This window comes from Pongo abelii, chromosome 1 (assembly GCF_028885655.2).
Source record: "Pongo abelii isolate AG06213 chromosome 1, NHGRI_mPonAbe1-v2.0_pri, whole genome shotgun sequence".
NCBI lineage: Eukaryota > Metazoa > Chordata > Mammalia > Primates > Hominidae > Pongo > Pongo abelii.
In genome coordinates, this window is record NC_071985.2 from 52469076 (window position 1) to 52494335 (window position 25260).

The window sequence follows — 25260 nt, forward strand, 5'->3', positions numbered from 1 at the left end:
TCCATATCCTCATCTGGAGAAACAATAAAATGTGCTTGTTTCAGTTTTGGCCAGTTCAGTACACCTAATTGCTTCAAATGAGTATGTACAATCAATGCATATCCTAGGGCTTGTGAAGAGTTTGGCACTCAATAAATATTTGCTGAGTAAATAAATTTATTATGTTCTCCTATGACTTCTCAAATTTTTTTGATTTTTTTAAACCACACGGTTAGATAAATTAGTTGGAAAATGTATATAAGATTTTCTTGTACAGATGGCTTTTTCTAATCATGAGTTTTGTTTGCTCAATCCTCAGAATGTAGTGATTACATCTATTCTTTAACAGTTGTCTTGTTGAAACATGTTCATTAAATTGGCATAAAGATGACCACAAATTTAGGACTTGATTTTAACGTTGACTGATTTTTTTATTCAAGGTGAATTTTCTTGTAAGCTTTTTTTTTATTGAAGTATAGCACACAAAGTGCACAAATCTCAAACAGCTCAATTAATTTTTATGAATGAATCCATCAATGTAGCCATGACTCAGATCAAGATATTAAAACACTACCAAGATTTCAGAAGGATTCTCTATGGCTCCTCCCAGTCAGTAACCTCCTTGCAAAGATAATGACTATTTTGACTTATATTAATAGCACCAAAAATTAATTTTGTTTATTTGAACTTCATATAAGTGAAATCATGTAGTATGTAATCTTTTTTTTCTGGATTCTTTTACCTAATAAATATTAAGTGTGGATTCCCTTATGACAGTAATTTGTTTCTTTTCATTTTCATCTTCATATGACTGTTACAATTTATTCATTCTACTTTTATGGATACTTGGTTTATATTTGCTTGGTTCTCTTAGGAATAAAGCTGCTGTGAACATCCTTGTCCATGTCTTTTCATACAGATATGCATTCTGTTCTCTTATATATATTCATGGCCCTAGGATTCCTGGCTCATAGGATATGCATATGTTCTACTTTAGTAGATACTACGAAGTAGTTTTTTCAAAGTAATTGTGTCAATTTACACCACCAGCAGCCACATATGAGAATCTCAATTGCTTCACATTTTCACCAACATTTGATACTTTTTTTAAAATCCGTTTGATAGATACGTAGCACTATCTGAGAGTGGCTTCGATTTGCACCTCTGTGATGAGTATTGATGTTGAATACCTGTTCTTGTGCTCATTGGCCATTTGGATATCTACTTTGTGTAATACTAGATTAATTCTTGTACTCATTTTTAAAAATTGGAGTGTCTGTCTTTTTCTAATGGATTTGTAGGTATTCTTTCTACATTCCGGATATATATATTACAGATATCTTCTCCTCTGTGACTTACCTTTTCACTCTTAATGATGTCTTTTGATGAACAAAGGTTTTGAATTTTAAAGACGTCATGTACCATTTTTTTCTTTATAGTTCTTTTGTGTCCTCTTTAAGAACATTAATATTTTTTGCTGTTACCTTCTAGAAGATTTATTTTAACTTTCATATCTAGATCTATGAACTTTCTATAATTTGTTTTTATGTTTGTTATTAGGTAAAGGTGAAAGTTCTTTTTTTAACATATGGTTATCCAGTTGCTTTAGCGCTATTTTTTGGAAAGATGATCCTTTCTCACTACATTTCATTGGCATATTGTTGTAAATTAAGTGATCATATATATGTGCTTTGTTTGTCAACTTTTTATTTTCAAATGTGTTTATTATTTTTGTCCCTTTGTATTTTTATATAAATTTAGAAATAGTCTGTTAATTTCCACACACAAAAATACTTGCTAGGAATTATTGGAATTTCATTGAACCTGTGGTCAACTTTTCCTTAACCGATTTTCTTTATAACATCGTATCATCCAGTCTGTGAACACCTCCATTAATTTGTTTAGATTTGTTTCAAAGACGTTTTGTGGTTTTTAGTGTAGCTATCTTACACATTTTGCATTAGATTTATGCCTAGGTATTTGATATTTTTGTATCAAATTTTGACCTTTTTTTAATTTTATTTTTCCTTTGTTTCTGGTATACAGGAATAGAATTGAGTTTGTTTATTGACTTTTTATCCAGTGACCTTGCTAAATTTCTATTAAATTTTATAGTTTACCTCTAGCTTTTTCTGAATTTTCAAAGCATGCAAACAAGTCGTCTGTGAATAATGACAGGTTCATTTTCCCCTTTTTAGTCTTTATAACACACATTCTCTCTCTCTGTCTTTCAGGGTTGGAAAGTAAACCTTATTGCTTTGGTCACATTATTGCTTTGGTCACATCTCCAGTAGAAACATTGATAGTAGACATTATTTTCTTATTCTCATCTTCAAGAGAAAAGCTTTCAATAATTCACAATTAAGTATGATATTTTTTATAGGTTTTTTGTAGATAGTCAGATAAGGAAATTACTATCCCTAGTTTATTTAGAGTTTTTGTCATGAATAGTTGTTGAATTTTATGTTTTTTCTATATTGATTGAGGTGATCATATTTTTTTATTTATGTGGTAAATTATGCTGATTGATTTTTGAATATTAAAGCTCATTTCTGGAATAAACCCAGACTGGTTTGATATAGTATCTTGCTAATGATATATTATCTTGTTTATCCTGTTCATGGGGTATTGCAGATATAATATATCCTGTTCACGCTTGGTGCGATGGCTCACAAACCCCTGTAATCCCAGCACTTTGGGAAGTCGAGGTGGATGATTTGCTTGAGCCCAGGAGTTAAAGACCAGCCTGGGAAACATGGCAAAACCCCTTCTCTACAAAAAATCTAAAAATTAGCCAAGTGTGGTGGCACATGCCTGTAGTCTGAGCTACTCTAAAGGCAGAGGCGGGAGGATCACCTAGCCTGGGAGATTGAGGCTGCAGTGAGCTGGGATGGCACCACTGCACTCCAGCCTGGGTGATGGAGTGAGAACTTGTCTCAAAAATAAACAAACATTCAAACACATAAATATACAGACATACACGTACATATATCCTGTTCATGATATATTATCCTGTATAATTAAATTCAATTTGCTTATATTTTATACATTTTTTTGGTTCACGAGACATATTGCCTGTATCTTTTCCCTTGTAATGTCCCTGACAGGCTGTGTTATCATAACTATGCTGGTCTCAAAAGATGATTTGGGAAATAATTTATCTTTTTCAGTTATCTGGAGGAGTTTGTGTAAAATTGGCATCATTTCCTCATTAGTGTTTGCAAGAATTGACAGAATAAATTCTGAGTTTGTTTTCTGTAGGGAAAGGTTTTAATTAAATTTTGTTGTTGTTGTTGTTGTTTTTGAGACTGAGTCTCACTCTGTCGCCCAGACTGGAGTGCAATAGCGTGATCTTGGCTCACCGCAACCTCCACCTCCTGCATTCAAGCGATTCTCCAGCCTCAGCCTCCTGAGTAGCTGGGATTACAGGCACCTGCCACCACACCCGGCTAATTTTTTTTTTTTTTTAAGTAGAGATGGGGTTTCACCATCTTGGCCAGGCTGATCTCTAACTCCTGACCTTGTGATCTACCCACTTCGGCCTCCCAAAGTGCTGGGATTACAGGTGTGAGTCACCACGCTGGGCCTAATTAAAGATTTTTTAAGTGTGTTTCTTAATTTGTGTTTTAGTATGACTGTTAAAGAGCTGTCATATTTTCAATTTATTTATTCACTTTAAAGGTATTCTGTTAATCTAAAATGTGAAATCTATTGGTAGAATTTGGGGTATTTTGTTATTGATCTTTTTAGTGATGATAGTGTCTTTAGTGATAACCTTTTTGTCATTCCTGTTACTAGTAATATGCCTTTTCTTGCTAAGGATTTATTGAGTTCATTAATCTTTTGAAAGAACCACTAGGTTTTGCTGATTTTTCTCTTTGTTGATTTATTTTATTTTTCATATCTGCTTTCTCTTTTGTATTTCTCCCATTTTGCTTGTATTTCTTCTTTTTTTTTTATTATACTTTAAGTTCTGGGATACATGTGCAGAATGTGCAGGTTTGTTACATAGGTATACACGTGCTATGGTGGTTTGCTGCACCCATCAACCTGTCACCTACATCAGGTATTTCTACTCATGCTATCCCTCACCAGGCCCCCCATCCCCCAACAGGCCCTAGTGTGTGCTGTTCCCCTCCCTGTGTCCATGTGTTCTCTTTGTTCAGCCTCAGTGAGGCGATGCCCCACCCTGGTTCTGCTTGCCCTCCATGGGCTGCACCCACTGTCTGGCCAGTCCTAATGAGATGAGCTGGGTACCTCAGTTGGAAATGCAGAAATCACCTGCCTTCTGCGTTGATCTCGCTGGGAGCTGCAGACTGGAGCTGTTCCCGTTTGGCCATCTTGTCAGCCACCGGCTTCTTTTTTTTTTTTTTTTAATTTGCCTTTCCCTGCCTTTTTTATGGGGATGCCTAAGTTGTTAAATTTTAGTATTTCTTATTGTTTATTGTATGTATTTTAAAGCCATGTTATCCTCTAAATACTGCTTTAGTTACATTCATTCCATACTTCACTTTTTTTTTTTTTTTTTTTTTTTTTTGAGATAGAGTCTCGCTCTGTCACCCAGGCTGGAGTGCCGTGGTGCGATCTCGGCTCACTGCAAGCTCCGCCTCCCGGGTTGACGCTATTCTCCCGCCTCAGCCTCCTGAGTAGCTGGGACTACAGGTGCCCGCCACCACGCCCAGCTAATTTTTTTGTATTTTTAGTAGAGACGGGGTTTCACCGTGTTAGCCAGGATGCTCTCGATCTCCTGACCTCGTGATCCGCCGGCCTCGGCTTCCCAAAGTGCTGGCATTACAGGCGTGAGCCACCACGCCCGGCTCCGTACCTCATTTTTAATTTCATATTTCCATTATAATTCAGTTAAAAATATTTTCTAATGTCTGTTCTAAATTGTTCTCTCATTAGTGGTTTGCTTCAAATTGTATTACCCAATTCCTAAATATTTGGGGATTTTCTAAGCAAGTTTATGTTACTGATACCTAGTGTAATTCTACTCTTGTCAGAGAAGATACTCCATTCAAATATTCTACATTCTTCATTTTTTACCACTTATTTTGTAAGTTACTGAGATATTTATGTGAAAATCTCTACTGTAACCATGATTGTAAATTGTTTATTTCTTTTGATTTTTTCATTTTTTGCTTTATGTATTTTGAGGTTATATTATTAGATATATATAATACATATAATATATTAGATATGTATTATATATCTAATATATGTATTAGATATATATTAGTCATACCTTTCTGTTGAATGGTCTTTTATATCATTATATAATGTTGCTCTTTATTATGGGATAAAGATTACCAGCACTCTTTTGGATACTTTTATATTAAATATTTTTTCTTTTTTTACTTCCAAGCCTTCTTTGGACTTATATTTATGATATGCATCTTTTGGTATTGTTTAATTATCTATTTTGATCATCTTTGTCCTTTAATTTGTATGTTTAGTTCATTTAAATTATATGTGATTTCTCACTTATTTGGGCTTGAATGTATCATCATGCTGTTTACACAACTGATTCCTTGATGCTTTTTTCTCGTCTTCACTTTGTTTATAATCATTAAGGATTGTTGTTGTCATTTTTCCCTCAATTAGCTTCTTAATTATGTGTTCTTTCATTATGTTTTTAGTGGTTACCCAGGATAAAAATGTGCATTCTGAAATTGTTACAGTCTACCTTACCTTCTAGAAAAGATAAATAAAATAATTGAAATTATTCGTCACTTTCCAGAAACTGCAAATACCTTATAACACCCTTATCTTTCTTATCTGTTATATATGGTATTTAAATTCTTCATGTCTCTTAAAACCCAAAGACATCACTTTTTTGTTTAAATATTTAATATTATTTCGATTTAACCATGTATTTATTCTTTACTGTTTACTGTTCTTCCACCTGGAGTCATTTTCCTTATGCATGAAAAGTTATCTTTCATGCAGTCTGCTGGCACCATATTATTTGTCTGAAAATGTGTTTATTTTACCTCATAGGTAATTTTTTTTCTGACCGTAGAATTTACGTTAGCAGCTTTTTTCATTTGGCACTTTAGATAGGTTATTTTTGGTTTTGGAGCTTGTTTTGCTTTTGTTGAAAAAATATACTATCAGTCTTACTGTTGCTCATTTGAAGGACATTTGAAGGAAATGTCTCTTTTTAATTGGCTACTTTTTTAGATTTTTCTGTTTTTGGTTTTCAGAAGTTTTACTATAGTGTGCCTTGATTTGAGTGTTTGTGTGTGTGTGTGTGTGTTTTGTATTTTGTGAGGTTTATAGTGTTTATTGAATCTGTGACTTGATGTCTTTCATTTAGGAATATTCTTAGCCATTTTCTTTTTAAATATTGCTGTTGCCTATTCTCTCGCCTCCTCCTGAGACTTTGATTACATGTACACTAGGCATCTTCACTTATCTTTTTTAGAGTTTCTTTTTTTTCCCATAGATTCCAATCTCTGGTAAAATTTACTTTTCTTGTATTGTCCCGTACATATTAATCATATTGATTTTGATGTCCCAGTCGTATATGTGTAATATTTGCTTTGAGTGTGTGTATTGTATTTTTTCCCCTCTTGGCATTTGATCATTTGGGTCACTTTGTATTGAACTTTAGATTTTGTGAGTTAAAAATTACAGAAGCTCTTGAAGATGTGTTCCTTCCAGTTAGATTTAAATTTTTTCTCACAAGCAAATAGAATATGAGAGAACTTTGTTTTGTTTCTGGCTACTTCTGATCTGCCTTTCTCCTAGTTCATCATTGCATTGGGGTCTCTACTGACAGCATGGTGTTTTTACCAGAGTTCCTCACTTTGGTGAGTCCTGAACTCTAATCTGTCTCCCAGTATTCTTGGGATTGCTGAAATATTGGTCAACCCTGTAACCTTCTGACTCTTGGTTTCCAGCTGTCTCACCCAGCAAATGTTTCTTTTAATAGTTGGCACATACAGATATTTTTGTTCATTTCTCTGTTGTTCCTTCTTTTTCAGGCTCCTGACCCTTCAATTCTTTGGTAGTCCCCAACTCCAACTTTTATCTTCCCATTCCAATGAGATTTCCTCAAGTGCTGGGCTGCAGCTTGGCCTCTATTTCCTCATAGACTGAATCTGAAAGTGCACTGAGGAGAAAAGAAAGCACCTCTATACTTCCTATGTCACCAGACCTTGCCCCCTTAGGTTCTGGCTGACTTGGCTGTGTTTTGATGCCTGCAAAGAGTAATTTGGGTGTGGGGGTTATTTTTTAACAATCTTTTATCTTTCCCCTCTCATCAGTAAGAGCCATGATGTGATGTAAGTCTGAAATAAGCCTCTCAATGCACATTTTTCACATACCAATTTTTAATATCTAAAGAAAGGTGATTCTGTGGATGACATTTTTAAATTCTAAAGGCTCATAGATTCTACGATTTTAACTATTAGTTTACATCTCTTTGAGTATTGTTTATTTCCTTCTACTCTTAATGCTCCTTTCTGTACGTCATTAAAGGGACCTTTTGGTTGCCTTATGTCTCTGATTTATGATCTTGAGATGCACTCTACTTGCATTATTGTTGTTAAATACATAATCTTACTATAGAAACTCTCACTGTGGAAAGTTTATTTCTTTAATCTATATTTTTTCATCAAGTTGATAGTTTTCACCTTTTCTGCTATGTATCTGTAAGCACTCTAAGTTTGCTTTTTACATTTAAAAATGTTAACATTTTTCTTTATGAATTTTCATCTTTTTAGAAACCTAAATTGATTTTTCTATTGAAAATGACAGTTGTTTAAAATGATAATGGAAACTACGCAAAGGAATATGCCCATCTGGATTACAGTTTTCTAAAAGTATTTGTTACACACTAGAACTGATTGAAGATTATTCTAAGTTTAAAAACATCATTGCACTTATAAAACTTTTTTAATGAAAATGCTCAAGGACCATCATGCTGGTCCTGTGCCAGAGAACACTCAAAACTTAAACTTTTGTCTTTAAAAGTAAACTCTGTGCTTCTTGGTGGTGTTAGTATTGCTGTGGTCGTGTTCTTATTTTTTAAAAAAAATTGTAGAATGCTCCTTGCATGACAAGTATTGATGCCAGGGATTTATAGAAAGCACTTAAGAGTTCTTGCATTTTGGAAGTGTATGTTTTGTTTTCAAAGCACTCTCCTCTGAGCTTTTCCATATTATCTCTGATTATAGGCATTCACTTGTAAAATCAAATGTTAGATGCTGTATGTTCTATACACAGTTAAAAATACTTTTTCTGAAAAGTTAATTATCTATATAATGTATTACTTCATATCTCACTACCTCTCTAATGACATCAGTAATAATGTTAGTCCAGAAGCAAGTAGAAATTCAATAGTATTAGGTAATCAGCCTCCCAGTCTGTCTAAATTTTCTGGTAGTGGGATTTGAAGGTTCCAATGGGCTACAAAATATTTCACAATAATATTTAACAAATAATAGTTTGATGTTAGTGATTCAACTTGAAGATGTAATTATCTTTTAATTTACTAGGAGAATAGATGATGCTTCAAATGGAGAGATGAGAAGAAAATATCAACAAACTCATGTGACAATTAATATGTAATTTTCTAATTTGGCTTTAAAATAATGCCTTTGTGTCTACTGCAGTATTAGTGTTTCTGGATATATGAGTTTTCTATTGCTGCTGTTAACAAACCACCACAAATTTGGTGGTTTAAACAATACAAATTTATTACCGTATGGTTCTTTAGGTCAGAAGTCTGACACCAAGCTGAAATCTAAGTGTTTGGTAGAGCTGTATTTCTTTCCAGGGGCTATAGGGAATAATGAGTTTCCTGCTCATTCAGGTTACTGACAGGAATCAATTATTGGAGTTGTAGGACCAGGACTGAGATTCTCGTTTTCTTGCCTATTGTAAACTGAGAGCCTTTCACAGCTTATAGTGGCCGCAGTATCAGTATTCCTTATGTTCTAGCTTCCTCCTTCCATTTTCAAAGCTAACAATTTGTGATTGAGTTCTCATGTTACGTCTGTCTGACCCATTCTTCCTCAGTTATTGGCCATCTTCTATGACACCTATGATTAGATTTGACTCACCTGTGTACACCTGTTGGTCTGCCTATTATTTCAAGGTCTTACCTTAATCTGATCTGCAAAGTCACTTTTACCATATAAGTATCTACAGCTTCCTGGGACTAGAGTGTGTACATCTTTGATAGGCCATCATTCTGCCTACCACACTGGCTACCCTAGGAATTTATAATGTTTTATATAAAACAAAACAAAACAAAACAAAACTACAGTGTGAGAACCTGACTCAGGGGGAACTAAAAACAGGTCCAGCTTCTTTGTTCTTTCCGCTTAACAACTCTTCTTATTTTGACCTCAGGCTAGAGATAACTACTTCTTATCTAATCCAAGGAACCATGTTAATTAGAATTGCTGTTTTAGTTTTTATCCTCCTTGCATGGGGGAGAAAATCAAATGTTTTGGTTTAACCTTTTTGAGGGCTATGGGAATAAAAGTAAGCAATAACAATAGTTTACAAGCACTTATTATGTACTAGGTGCAGTGCTAAGCCCTATTACTCCACTTTCTCTTTTGTTCCATTTACCAACTCTGTGAGGTTGGTTATTATTCCATATTACAGATGAGAAAACTAGGCAAAGAAGTTGGGTAGCTTGCTCAATGTTTGGCTAGTAAGTGTTATAGTCAGAATTAAAACCCAGATCTTTTTAATGTTTAAGCTTCTTATTTACCAGTTTACTGTACTGTCTGCATTTTGTGATAGTATACAGTATTATTGCTATTATCAAGTTCCGGCAAGTATTCACATTGGAAGTTTGCTACTTGAAGTCATTGTCTTATCAAGTTGAGTACCTTTTACATCTAATTATATTCTTGTTCATTCATATAGGTGAAAAACCGTACAAGTGTCAAATTTGCAATCAGTCTTTTAGAATTAAGAAAACATTAACAAAACACCTGGTTATTCATTCTGATGCCCGACCTTTCAACTGTCAGCACTGTAATGCAACATTTAAGCGGAAAGACAAGCTGAAATACCACATTGACCATGTTCATGAAATAAAATCTCCTGATGATCCTCTCAGTACTTCTGAGGAAAAACTTGTATCCTTGCCAGTTGAGTACTCATCTGATGACAAAATCTTTCAAACAGAAACAAAACAATATATGGACCAGCCCAAAGTTTATCAATCGGAAGCCAAGACGATGTTACAGAATGTATCTGCTGAAGTATGTGTTCCAGTAACTCTGGTTCCAGTTCAGATGCCTGACACTCCGAGTGACCTAGTGCGTCATACTACCACACTCCCACCGTCTTCTCATGAGATCCTGTCACCACAGCCACAGTCAACTGATTATCCACGAGCAGCGGATTTAGCTTTTCTGGAAAAATATACTCTTACTCCTCAACCTGCAAATATAGTTCACCCAGTTCGACCTGAACAAATGCTAGATCCTAGAGAACAGTCTTATCTTGGAACATTACTGGGCCTTGATAGCACTACTGGTGTTCAAAATATTTCTACTAATGAGCATCATTCTTGAGTAAATCTAAACATTCCACAGATTTTTGGATGGTTATATGCTAATGGTAGAGCTGATAGCTTTTAAATTTGTGGGGCTGCTATTTTGTTTTCTCTAGTTTCTCAAGTCCTCAGAACAGTTTCAAATCAAGAAAACTATGTGTCTCTGTTTACTGAACATGAATATTTGGACAAAATTTCTGGCATAATATTTGAAGTGCACATTTTTGTGATTTTTAAAGATTATTTAGTGCTAACTTTTAATGGTTTCTTAAATTTTTTGCAATTGTTAGCTGCTGATATTACGGAAGTATTTTTTTTAATCATCAGTGGAAATTTTTATTCTTCTTTAGTCTCATTCCTCTCCTTCTTCTTCCTAGCCCTTCTTACAAACAAGTTTGAGGACCATGTAGCCTTTAAGAAGGAATTAAGAGTATACTGATAATTGCAACTGTTTCTTATCCTAACTTAAGATTCATTATTACGTTATACAAATTTTTAAAATTGAAATTAGGAATTTGAATTTACAAGAATGTCTTGGATATTTCTGTGTTGTCTTTCCATTCATACATAATTTTAGGTTATCATTATCCTTTGGACTTTCGATATACTCAAAGCCAGAAAGCTTAACTAATGTAAGATTAGCTGTTAAATGTAGGACTGAAATAATAATCCAGATAATTGGTTTTTGCCTATACTTCAACTGTTATGAATAAGAAAGGCAAACATAGGTCTGGGCATTAAATTATACAAACTGAAAATGTGTTACAAGAAAAATATGAGAGTTTTAACTAGATGTTTTTCAAGGTAAGTTCACCTTTTGTACTTCACTATTTATTTCAGAAATGTTGACAATACAACATAGCATATGTCTTCATCTCACTAAGAAAAGAGCAGTTGTAACTCAATGAAATTTAATTAAACATGCTACTTTTGATTTCATTTACTTGGCTGATAGAAACTCTGGGAAACAGAACCTAGATATTTTGTATTCAATTGTTAGAAAAGGTGCCAAACAGATTATGAAATTAGTGCCTAATTTAACTTAACATTATTTAATTAAATGGAACCACTACTTATATACAGATTTACATGCAATCCAGATCTTTAATTTTGCCTTCACAAAAGCCTAATGTCTGTAATTAACCTTTACTTTTTATTTCTGTATGAGACAAAAGTTGAGGACTTGGTGAAAGGAAATAGCAGTTACAGCAAAACCTCAGTGATTAAAATTGAGGAAAAAGTCAAAATTATAAAATACCTTTAAAGACATGCACTTTCCATATTTTCAAGTCAATTTTAACTAAAAACTAAGATAATGTTTCCTAGTAGAGTTGCTTGAAGATTTGACTAGACAGGGTTGATTTATTATTAGCATGTCATTTGTGCATAAACTAGTAGAAAATAGCAGTTTTAAAAGTTTTCTATTTCAGTTTTGTTTACACTCCTAATTGCTTTAAGCACTTTTTTTTGTGTGTAAACTGTAAAGTCTAGCCCAGCCCTTGTGAAAAAAAAAAATCACAAATAAAATAATGAAGTTTTAATGAATAAAGTTTAACCAATTAGTAATGGTGGAAACTGTCGCTGAAGCACTTAAGAAATAAAGGTACTTTACAGCAACGTTCGCCGTACTAGCGGAGGTAAAACAAAAGAAATATTGAAAATTGAGGCAGTTAACCAAAGCAGCTCATATAAATAATAAAACCAATCTGAGTTTAGCCTCATTTGTCAAGGTTTGGTTGTAATTGTCTTAAGACTAGTGGACATACTTACTATGTTCTCCTTTTTAAAGTATTCTTATTTCTTTGTGTGGAAATGTTATATCTGGGGTACTTACATGATTGAGGTTGACTATATGAGGTACTGTTAGTCTGTTAGTCTTTCAAATTGACTTTTAAAAATTCATATCTTTATGATTTTCATCATAAAGACTGACAATATTATAACTAAAAATCTTACTATAATGAAAGAAATCATACATAAAAATGTAGCCTGCCTTACATATAAGCTAATGTAGAAAAGTTTAGACTTATAAAAAGGCAGATAGTATATATATATTTATATACATGTGTGTATATGGTATATTATACATTTGGTGGCAGAAAAAGAAGATACTGCATTTTCACATTGAAAAGAATACTTTGATTTTTGAAGGTATTTACTTTAGGGTTCTTTTAATAATAATGTCCGTCCTAATGCTTTAAATATATGATTTAATTGTAGGAATTGGTTTACACAGAACTTTTTTGGAATACATCTCTTAGTAAAGTGAAATATAATAATATAATTGTATTAAGTTACTATTGTAGATAACTTAAACTTGAGTAGTGATTTACTGTTTTATAAAATGCTTTCATATACGTTATCTCATTTGAACCTCATAACCAGCCCTGAAATAGTAAAAACAAGCTATATTCCCACTTTATAAAGAATTTGAGGTTAAGATAAAAGGACTCATTTAAGCTCACATGGTCAGTAAGTGGCAGAGCTACTAGTAGGGAAAGAAGAAAGCTAGTATTAATGAATGCTTATTATGTGCCAGGTACTACATCCTGTCATTTAATCTTAACCTAGTCTGGGAGATGCGTAATATAATTCTGATGAAGTAATAGTTTCAGTGGATGATTGAAAACAACAACAACAAAAACAAAATGAAACTAATCTGCTGCCTCTAATTTCCAAAAATGTAAGAAATTTTACAATTGTGAAAACCTCATGGATTTGGGCAAACTGAATGTATATAGGCTTTTGACAAAAGTTGGCACAAAAAGTATAAAAGGAGGCCTATTCTTTTCAGTTGACCTTTTGTAATATTTGATTTAGAGTATTTTGGATAAATGCTCTATAACTCTAATCCATTTATGTTGTAACTGTACTTAAAATTTTGAATCTTGCAACTAAGTTTAGCCTCATTCAGAATTTTTTTATTTTGTGAGCATAATTTATTGTTTTAAATTAATTTTTTAGCAGATAGCAGTTAGCACTTAATCTGTAAATTGAATAATTTATCAAGTGCAGGAATATGTTAATCTAATGGGTTTTGACTTAAATGCACCAAAGATTTTTAGTAGGTATTAAATAGTTTAAAAGACTTTAAATTCTTTCTTGCTTGAATAACTATTTGTCCAAAGAAGCACAGTTGAAGTCCTAGAATAATGGATTTTTTTAAAAAAAAAGTTGTTAGTTTGAATACTGAGATTGATTATTGTGTTTATATGTATAAAAATAGGAGCAAAAGAAAATACTCTGGGAATAGTCATACTGACAAACCAATTATAAGTGAGAATACTGTTTTCCTTAGTTTAATTAATACAGTGTTATGTTTTTTAGAGAACACTACTAAATGCTAAATAAGCCTATTTTTTACATTACACTATCAAAATAATTTTTGCCTTCGAATTTTTTTAAGTCAAGTTGAGGTTATTTTTCTAAGAAACCCAACCTATTTTTTTTGCAGCCTAAAATCCCATTTAAGGTTAGGGGTTGGTCCTTATGCCAGCAAGATTTAACCAACTGTAAAGGTAGTAGTTTTTGCATACATTTAAGTAATTAAGGCATTTATTGCTGGGAGAATAGGAGTAGCAAAAATATGGTTTTAAATTGGTGCTTTATTAGGTGACTTCCTTTTAGGCAATGGCAGGTCATGAAATAGGTACCCTAATAATTTTCTATCAACCTTAAAAAGTGTCAAAGCATCTTTGTAGGGTGACTCTAAACTGCTAATTAAGGGTTAATAAGTAATTATCATTGGTTGCTTTTCAATATAATTGCAAACAAATTAAAAACACAATTAAACTGATATGTTTATAAGCTTGAGTTTTCTTCCTACCATATCACTCTCATATATCAGTGATGAAATGTCAGATTTTGAGCAGTAGCTCTTTGACAGTGTCCTTTTATACCCAGTCTTTTCTGCATTGAATGCTTTGTGCCTTTTCGATGTGTTGTAGTTGCTTAGAGTTGATTCTGCTGGCTAGATTGTACTGATTAATTTTTTTTTTTTTTTTTTTTTTTTGGGTTATGGGTGTTATGATTGTGTTGCCTGCTGGTTGGGCAACTTTTTTTTTTTAGGTTACTTTATGTTTATATAGGCAAATTGGCACTAAGTGTTAGTGTGAATATTTGTTTTTGTGATTTATATATCATTTAAAAAATCTCTGTTGTGGCCTTTTTAATTACTGTGAAGCCACTCTTGGGCCTGTCTCTATATGCTTATTAGAGGAATCTGACAAGTAAAATAAAATGAGTAATGTGTCTGCATCTGTGTCTCTGTTTCTCTGTCTTTTAAATAACCAGTAACCATAACTACACAGCTCTGCACTGAATGACCTTATTTCAGTTTGCCTAAAACTGAACAAGAGGTGATGGTTTGAGATGAGTTTCTCATTAGGAGCAGCAACATCCCAACCAATAAATAATGAGTTGATCAACTCAGGAAAAATTAGGACTTTAAAGAAGGTTGTATTTGGATATTCTAAGATTCAGTGCCAAATTTAAAATGCCTAGAAATGTATTCTACAAGTAGCATTTCTAAAACTTTAAGTAGTGTTATAGAAAATGCTACTTGCTGTTAGAGTGAATAATGGATAATGTGAGAATAATTTTCTAAACAACTTCTAGAAACTAGACAGTTCTTCCTTATATCCTACCCTTTTCCACATTTCTCTAATGTGGGGTTTTTTGTTTGTTTGTTTGTTTTGAGGGTAGAGGGAATCCCCTCCTTATTTCCTCTAAAATTGTTTTTACTTAAGATACCTTTTCCCTATAATCTTAGCATGCTTTCTGCTCTTTCTCTTTGGAAGTAGTATTAATAAGATAGATGTAATAGGATTAAGATGTGTGGAAGATGAGAAAAAGAAGGTTTTTGTAGAGAGAGTGCTTATGTTTTGTTTACTCTTCATGTTTCAACTTGCTGTGTATGATCATAAATCTATGATCTTGAGAAAAATCCTAAAACAATTTAAATTTAGCCTATGCAGCCAATTACATAAAGAGAAATTAAGGATTATATTCAGAGGAGAAATTAAGGATTATATTTAGAGCATAGAGGTTATACAACGAATATAACCTTGTTTGGTCAAATTCTTAGGTAAAGAAAAGTAATCAATGCTTGCATTGCTGTTGGAGATTCTAAAAGATGTATTGAATGAAGAGGATGTACACATCTCATTGTTACTGCGCATTTTTTTGCTTGGTATTCCTGCTTGCATTAAAGCTGGACAATGTACTGTGATGTAATTACAAAATTTTTATTCCTTCTAACGATTGGACTCTTCTTATCCCTATTGATAAAACTGTATTACAATTGATGAGTGTGGCTGCCAGAAAATAATACAAAACTGGGCATTTAGCTGTTCCACATTGTGTAGTAAATGTTTTGATTATGGGGATTTACAGTGTACATTAAAGTAGAAATGCTTTTGAACTTGTTTTCAGTCTCAATAATTTTTGTTTTTAATTAAGGATACTTTAAAAGCAATGACAGAAAAATCTAAAATATCAGAATTAATTATTGTGAACTGTGTGTAAAATATCTTGTGAGTTTTATACATACTTTGGTTGTCTGATGTTTCCTAAGTATAAATGTCTTTATAGAAAATTTCAGTTCTCTGTGAAGAGTAGGAAGTGTACTGTATATTGAACTAGTTCTTTGTGTTATTTTGATATTTAAAATAAATATAAAGTTCTTTGGTCCTAATACAGCATATCTAGGTTTTATTGAATCACATTTTCACAGGATGGGAATGCAGTACTCTGAAACCAAGTAACTTGCAGCACATTTTAAAACATTTTCTCATAAGCTATATATTTTGAAACATTTTATATATTAAATGTATAAACCATTAAACTAATTGTAAGTGTAATATAAATTCAAATATTAGTGATGACTTTTATGCTTGAAGTAGTCATATTATGCTGTTTTTTAGAGAGAAGTCTGAAGTATAGTAAAATTCATTAGTGAAATGAATTATTCTGTGTAATACTGAGAGGGGCCACTCTTACCTCTAATCCCCCTCACTCCCAGAAACATACATTCTGGCTATGGGAGAAATGGTTGTTGGTTGAAAGCATAAACTGTAGGCTATAGGATGGTAACCCCAAACTTGCAAGTTGTTATCCCTATCTGGCACCATAACTGAGCCTCCAATAGACTTTCTCCATTTTATCTCAGCAGCTGCTTCTGAGTGTTAGAAGACCAGTAAATTCTATAGGCATGAGCACATTTCTGCAAAATGAGTCTTCTGATTATAGCCAATGTCATGTGTGATACTTAGTTTACTATTGCTGTCTAATAAATTATACCGAACTTAGTGGCTTAAAACAACAAACATTTATTACCTCCAAGTTTCTGTGGGTAAGGAATCTAGGCCGGGTTTAGCTGGGTGGTTTTAGCTCAGGGTCTTTCATGAGATTGACATCAAGCTGTTAAGTCAGTTGCCATCTCTAGAGGCTTCACTGGGGATGGCTTTACTTCCAAGCTCACTCATGTGGTCTTTGGCCTTAGTTCATCACATGGCCTCTCCACAGGGCTGCCTAGTGATATGGCAACTGCCTGCCCCGCCTTCCCCCCACCCCTCCACATACACACCACTTTCCTGAAAGCAATCCAAAAAAGAGAGCGTACCCAGGATTTAAGTTGTTGTCTTTTTATAACCTAATCTTGGAAGGGATATAGTATCACTTCTGTATTCTATTGTCACTAATTCTAGTCCACATGCAAGGGACACAAATTAAACTCCCTTTCTTGAAGAGAGGATAGCAACAAATTTTTGGACATATGTGAAAACCATCACATATTCATTGGTTTATAGATAAAGCTTTCTATAAATATATAGATAATGGGGGCAGGTATAGTAATCTATACTCAGAAAAATACATTTATCCCAGAGAGGCAAAATATTGCTCCTTCCATAATAGAAAGGGTTCAGTGTAACAACATGCCACAGGTAGTTAGCTGGTCCCACTGGAGAATGGCATTAGATTGGATGTCCAGCATCAGCCTCTTTCAGTAGGTTAAGCACTCCACAGGGGCTTATCACATCAGCTTTGGCAAGGGAAACCACCTTGAGCCCATTCTTATCCTTCACCACTGCTGCCATAGCCACTTTCTAAATGGGTTCAGTGCGCAAGCAAATGGATCCCTGGGGGAAGAAGCTGACCTCAACAGGATAGATTGTCCTTTTTACCTGATTTTTGAGCTCCTTCTCAGCCATGGATATTCTCTGATGGGCATTTACATGGAACACAAATTTAACTTCCTATACCTATTTTGAGAGGCCCTTTTATATACCGCTCCTCCTCAGACCAAGCTGTCACCAATTTTCCATTTTGTTTTTTCCAAAGGTTTGACCAGCTGGCCAACCTATCAGCCATTGTCCATGAATCAGCACAGAGCTTTACCTTAGGCCATGTTCTCTTCCTTATGAAGTGGACTACCAAACATACCATCCAGAATTCTGAGAGTATTCCCATCCACCCTTAAGGAGAAGCTGTAGTGCAAGTCTGTTTATGTCTGACTTACCATACAGCTTCATCCATAAATCAGGCCTTTTTCTTGTGAAATTATCATTAGGAGATACCCAGTTTTTCCTGTGTAGTTTGAGAGGGAAGTGGCAAAGTAGTAGTAGTAGTAAAAGATACTTAGTAAAATCTGAATCACCTGTTTGTATCACTTACTTGTGTATTTGGGGCCTGCTTAGCCCTGGGCTTGTAGATTCTGCTTTTGTTTGATAGTGCAATATTGCTCTTCACATCAAATTTTATGGTCCTTGAGATTAGATCCCAGGTCAGCAAATATTTCGTAAAGGGCCAGACACTAAATATTTTAGGCTATACAGGCTATATGTTTTCTATCACAGCTATTCTGCCACTGCAGTGTGAAGGCATAGACAATATGTAGATAAATGTGTGTGGCCTTGCTCCAATAAAACTTTATTTACAAAAAAAAAAAAAAAAAGCCAATTGGTCAGATTCAGCCCTTAGGCCATAGTTTGCTGATCCCTGGATTAGGTAATAGTTGATAATAAACAGTTTGTATCACAGTCACTTATAGTGCTTTGATGAGGCATTCAGTCTCTACCATACCTAATAGCATAATTAGGATCTGCTTTTCAAATGTTACATGATTTTCTGCAGAGGAAGGCATAATCTTATTCTCCAAACCTGGAATTTTGTACTGTGATACTTCTCTGGGAACTTGCCAGAGCTTCTATTCCACATCTTGGATTGTCATGGAATGAGTGTTTTGGGCCATTGCAGCCCAGACCTACTGCAGAGATCTTACTTGTTCCAGGCCTCACTCAAAAATGTCAGTCTTAGAATTTACTAGGTAAATGGTTTGGTGAGATGTGTCTTAATAATGCATGCATTGCCTCCAAAATCTAAAGAGGCTTTACAAATGATACAAAGTACAAGTTCCTCTTATTTTAGAAGAGATAGCCTGACATGTCTCAGACCATTGGATCCCTAAAAACTTTACAGATGTGATAGGACCCTGAACTTTGTCCCATCTAGGTTACATTTGTTTTATTATTGGCATCTAGAGTGCTTGCTCGTGTTGAGGGATGCAACTTACCATGGGCTCTGAGCAGGCCTACACATTCTTGCTGGCTATGCTAAGAATGTGAAGCCCTTATTAATTTTTACGTAGGCCATTTCTCAGGATTGTGTTTGTAGAAATCTTGAAGGATGATAGGATGTCTCCCTGCCCAGGCATAGTATTATAAAAACAGTCAAATCTCCAATTCACTCTTCCTTTCCTGTAATACAACCCACTGTGTGTGCAGGCATCCATCATGGGCCCTTTGTATGGTCCCATGAGACTTAGGAAGCAGGCGGAATCAATGTGAATGAACATGCTGACACTCTAGCTACTGTTTTTTCTGTGAATAATAAAGTCTTGTCTCTAACCCAAAACTGTCGTATTTTCTGCTGGCCTTTATGAAACTGGCACGCTAACTCTTTAGCTTGCAAGAGGGATAAAATCTCAGACTCACACAATTCTTGACAAGTACTTCTTGCTCACCAGGTTTAATTAGCAAATGTCATCAATATAATGGACCAGTGTGATACTAAGATCCAGGTCCCTCTGAATAATATTACAGTATAGGTAGGAAATTTGACTAGCCCTGAGGCAGGACAGTAATGCTACAGCATTGTACTACTACTTAAGTACAAAGTGCTTCGGTTTTTTAATACTGGATGAATGGGGAAAAACAAGAAAAATGCATTTTGCTTGATTCATAGCTACAAACCAGCTGACAAAGGTATGTTGATTTGTGTATAAAAATAACACATCTGAAACTGTAGTGTAATAATTGGCATCATCACCTAATTGCTATAATCTACTATCATTTTCTAGAACCTATCTGGCTTTTGCACTGGCCAAATAAGTGGAGAAAGTGGGTATATGGACAAAATCACTATCCCAACATCTCTCAGGTATTCAGAATAATCTCTGAATTGGAGTGGTGGGAAAATGGTCATTTTCAGGGGCTTCCACTTGGCCCTTTCTCCAATAATTGCCCTTGTTCCTTGGATCTAGGAACCAGTGTGATCAGTAAGTATTCTTATTTTATATTCTAGAAATGGGTGGATCCAAAGGACACTTGGTAAGACAGATTCTGACTTAGATGCCATCTGTCACCGGTTCTCGAGAAGCTCTCACTATGTCTGGTGGTCCACAGTGACATTTTAGGATTCTGGAGTATAGCAGAAAGGCAGAGCTATTATCTCATTATCTAATAACCCTTAGGAAGTCAAGTTCCTGCCCCCAATCCATATTCATGTTGGTAAATGACTGCAGTTCCCTCTGGGGAATTGTTGAGAGAAGATTTATGGTATTCATGTTGCAGGGTTCTTTCTAGTCAAGGAGCTTTGGGTGTATGAACTGTCTTAAGTTTGGAAAGTGGATAAAAGGCATAATTGCCACAACATTGGCTTCAGTTAGGTTTTTTGCTTTGCATATGTGGTATTTCTCTGCCTATATATGTTAGGCAGCACCATAGTATATAGCTCATCTTATTTATAGGGCCCTTGAGAAAATGGCCATTGCCACAGATCCCTGCCTCTAATTACAATTCTTCCATTAGCATATTGTGATAAGAACTATACCACCTAGTCTATTAAGTGCTAATCGGCTTTGACCACTTGTGGATCATATAATTCACATGGAGATCAGAGAACCTATTTTCATTATTGATCCTCTATCATCACTTCTGGCCTATAAAAAATAGTCACCCAGGTCTTTTCATGGATGCTGGAGTCCTTTTTATTAGTTAATGCATTTATCAACACCTTGGTAAAAGGAGAATGGGTGGAGGGTGTGCATGTTTAGATGTGACTTGGCTAAGCAGGTTGCACATGTAGATTTTCTCTAACATCCCTATCTTCCTGAGCTTCTGGACTCCTTTGTCTACAGAATGCCAGGTAGTTTGAGCATTTTGACCTAACTGCCTGTTTTGTTTTTGTTTTTATAAAGACCATGTCTCACTTTGTTGCTGGTTTTTAACTCCTGGGCTCAAGCGATCTTCCTGTCTCAGCCTCCCAATAAAGACCATGTCTCACTTTGTTGCTGGTTTTTAACTCCTGGGCTCAAGCGATCTTCCTGTCTCAGCCTCCCAAAGTGCTGGGATTACAGGCATGAGCTACCGTGCCTGGCCTTGACCCACCTGACTGTAAACCACTACTGAGTTCAGTTTTCAATTAGTGAACCTGTTAAACTATTAAAGCCATTCCCAGGTACTTCGGACATTGTATTAATTAAATGGGTAAAGTGCACCCATGACAATAAATTTGGCCTTATTGTTCCTTATGATTTGTCCTCTTGGTCTAACACCATTACATTCCACCTTAGACTGTCAAAATCTTGTAACTCTTTGCTGTATAGGCTGTTTCCTCCCTCCCACAGCATATCTTGCACTCTCTTCCGTCCAAGTTTTATTTTTTGGAGCCTAACTAAGCTAATGGAGAGGTCGTGGGAGGTGGATGCTGAGGAGAACTGGAAGTGACTTGTGAGGCTCTGCTCCAGGGTTTTTTTTTTTTTTTAAGCCTCTGTGAAAGAATTTTTTTTTTTTTTTTTTTTTTGACAGCATCTTGCTCTCTTGCCCAAGCCGGAGTTCAGTGCCATGATCTCGGCTCACTGCAACCTTGCCCCCACCCCCCACCCCAGGTTCAAGCGATTCTCCTGCCTCAGCCTCTGGAGTAGGTGGGATTACAGGCATGCTCCACCACGCCTGGCTAATTTTTTTATTTTTAGTAGAGACGGCATTTCGCCATGTTGGCCAGGCTGGTCTCAAACTCCTGACCTCAAGAATCCGCCTGCCTCAGCCTCCCAAAGTGCTGGGTTACAGGCTTGAGCCACCGTGCCCAGTAGAAAAATTTCGTTTAAATATTGTTAAGGTCCAACTTCAGGTGAAATTGGACACCATTGAATATAATTTCATGTCTCATCTTCCTTATTTTGATTTCCCATTGACTTCTCTTTTTACATGTTTTGTGTAACCATACATATATCCAGACATTATTTTTATTTTTTAAGTTTTCTACTGCCTTTAGAGGCAATATAGTGTAGTGGGTAAGAGCAAGACTAGGGCCAAACTGCTGGGATTACAGGCATGGGTACCTATCTGGGTTATGCCACTTCCTACTTAGCTGTATGACCTGTATTCCTCATCTGTAAGATACAAATAATGGTACCTATGCCCTAAGAGATACCTCGTAGGTTTAAGGCGAAGGTTGAGATAAATAGGTAAAGGATTTTTAAAAATCCCTAGCCTAGGTCGGGCGCCGCTCAGGCCTGTAATCCCAGCACTTTGGGAGGCCGAGGCGGAGGCAGGCGGATCACTTGAGGCCAGGAGTTCGAGACCAGCCTGGCCAACATGACGAACTCCCCTCTCTACCAAAAATACAAAAATTAGCCAGTCGTGGTGAGGCGCACCTCTAATTCCAGCTACTTGGGAGGCTGAGGCAGGAGAATCGCTTGAGCCCGGGAGGCGGAGGTTGCAGTGAACCAAGATCACGTCACTGCACTCCAGCCTGGGAGACAGAGCGAGACTCCATCTCAAAATAAATAAATAATTTAAAAAATCCCTACTATGTAAGCTATAATTATTAGATTATATATTTATCTAATATTATATATACTATTAGATCATATATTTATCTAATAGTATATATAATATTAGATCCCTACAATTGAAATAAAAACTAATAAGTTATTTGTGAAGGGCATTGCCAGTCAAAACAATCATTTATGAATTACTGGTAATCTCAGGTTTCATTTGTTTACCTGGTTTTGCTCCCAGCGTCCCGAGGTAATTAACAGCATGTAAATGTACTGAGTCCCCGCTATGTTGTCACTAAAATAAGCATGTTCATACAAACTAATTATCTTTACATCTCTACCATTCAACCCTGAAAACCGCGACAGTAAAGTTAATATAATTCTGGGCGGGGTATGCATATGAGAGGAGTGGCATAAACCAATTTTTGCCTACTTAACAGTTTTATCTATGATTGTTCCTGGAAACCGCAATGATTACTACATGTATTGTGGAAATGCTGTGACTCCCTTCCCTTCAGCACAACCAAAAATATAAAGACGAATTTCAATTCTAAGCCCCGGGTTTCAGACGGTGGCCAGGATTCCGGACCGTTCTCACCTCCTCCGCAGACAGCGATTGGCGGCCGGATGCAATCATTCAAATGAAGCGCCGCCGTCTCATTGGCCAGGGGATGCTGCTCACCGATTGGCCCCGTGATGAGGAGGGCGGCGCCCGGAGGTCCTCATTGGTGGAGGCGGCAAGTTTAAACAGAGTCAAAACGCCATACTTGTTTGGCTTCTCTTTTGAATTTGCGAGTTTGTTGGGCTTGTTTTCTGTTTTCTAGGGTGTAGGTTAGTGGAAAAGAAAAAGGGCCGAATTCACTCCCACGACCTCTACAGCCGCCCCTGAGGGGAAGCGGTCAGCGTAAGTCCCGGATCCCCGCTCCGGAGCCGCCTCGTGGGAGCGGTGCAAGGAGATCCAGGAGGGGTCTCGAATCTGCCATGGCGAACCGGCGAGTGGGGCGAGGCTGCTGGGAAGTGAGCCCGACCGAGCGGAGGCCGCCCGCGGCCGAGGAGGAGGCGTCTTCCCCGCCAGTCCTGTCTCTCAGCCACTTCTGCAGGTCTCCTTTCCTCTGCTTCGGGGACGTTCTCTTGGGAGCCTCACGGACGCTGTCTCTGGCCCTAGACAACCCTAACGAGGAGGTGGCAGAAGTGAAGATCTCCCACTTCCCGGCCGCGGACCTGGGCTTCAGCGTGTCGCAACGCTGTTTCGTGTTGCAGGTAGGTCTTAGGAGGAGCGTGCTCCGGGCCGGTGTTCTGCTTCTCCGCTATCTTTCCTGCCACCCTCCTCAGGAAGGTTGACGCTTGGAGAAGAAATCAGAAAAGACCCTTAGAGAATAAAGTCAGTTCCCTTTCACTCAATAACCGTGGGTGGCGCTTGGAAAAGAAATCAGAAAAGACCCTTAGAGAGTAAAGTCAGTTCCCTTCACTCAATAACTGTGGGTGGGCCCTTGACGCATACACATGTGTGTGAGCGTATATATGTCTCAATGTTTTATATATGTATATATATTCTCTAATTGAAGGCTAGGATAGACGCTAACTTGGGCGGGGACAACACATCAACGCGCGCGCACTTAGCCTCTTTAGGAGCAAGTTATATAGACTTCTCTGTTAAACTGACAAGCACTTTTACTAGACTTAAGGCGTTGCGAAATAGCCTTGCCGTTCTAAATTAATAGACAATGCACTTTTTTAACACTTCTTTAAGATTGACAGGAGTACCTTGGTTGGTTAAAGCAGCTTTTTTTTTTTAATTACTTTCTATCAGCCATCTTAATATGCGTTTTAGAGTCGAGGTAACTGTTTTTTTTTTCCGGTGAAATATTGAGCTTTGTTTCGGCTAAATGCCTACAACAAAAACCAAAAAAACCTATTCAGAGTTGTTTTCATTATGTACGTGTAGTATGTATGCACACTTTAGTATTTTAGTCCTTTTTGCTTTGCTGTTAAGTGTAATTTTAATGCTACATCAAATTTAATTTTATAAATGTTGTTTCAAGAACTCCTGTAGCTTTCTTTTACTGCATTGCATTTGCAAGAGTAATGCTCCAATCCCCTTCACCAAAGACCGGAGAATTTATGTTTTTATTTTGACTGCTGTGACCTTTCCATTGAGTAGAACCACCAAAAGTATGAAAACCGTTAGCCGAGGAGGTCTGAACTAGTAGGCTAATAACCACTTCATTAGGCAGAAAAAAGAGATTCTAATCTGAGGTCCTTTAACTTGTGTGTCACCAATGGTTCATCTATCTACACTTCAGAACCTGCCCACCCCGTCCCTCTGTTTCAGTCACTGCCTGCTTTCCTTTCTTTGGAAAGACAGATTTCTTTTCTATCCACATAATACTTCAACTTACTCTTTTTTGTTATAATGTGGAACTAAATTTTGTGGTATTTTTAGAATAAACTATTTTATATAGTAAAAATGCACCATTCTTATTTTTTAAAATCAGTTGTTTATGATGTTATATTATTTCTCCGTTAAAACAAAAACTTGTCTGTTTCTCCTGAAAAACAAAATTTGTTTTGTCATGTCAGCGTTTAAATTTGGCAGATTCTATCTACCTGCCAGGGTATAGGGTGTAGATGTTAAAGTCCAAACTCTGGCATTAGACTGCCTGGATTCTAATAGGTACCTGCGTGACTTTGG

At 36.0% G+C, this 25260-nt stretch overlaps 2 protein-coding genes across 6 annotated transcripts in view; both read left to right on the forward strand.

Annotated features, from left to right (window-relative positions):
- Positions 1–16204, forward strand: part of ZBTB41 (zinc finger and BTB domain containing 41) — a 52258-nt gene extending 36054 nt beyond the window's left edge. The window contains exon 11 of the mRNA XM_024238644.3: positions 9871–16204. Coding sequence (XP_024094412.1) covers positions 9871–10526 — 656 coding nt within the window. The 3' untranslated portion in view covers positions 10527–16204. The remainder of the gene's footprint in view (positions 1–9870) is intronic.
- Positions 16205–23290: 7086 nt separating this feature from the next.
- ASPM (assembly factor for spindle microtubules) overlaps positions 23291–25260 on the forward strand; it is a 61728-nt gene continuing 59758 nt past the window's right edge. For all 5 annotated transcript variants that reach the window (XM_024254121.3, XM_024254125.3, XM_024254136.3 and 2 more), the window contains exon 1: positions 23291–23828. In XM_024254121.3, the coding sequence (XP_024109889.2) occupies positions 23550–23828 (279 nt within the window). In that variant the 5' untranslated portion in view covers positions 23291–23549. The remainder of the gene's footprint in view (positions 23829–25260) is intronic.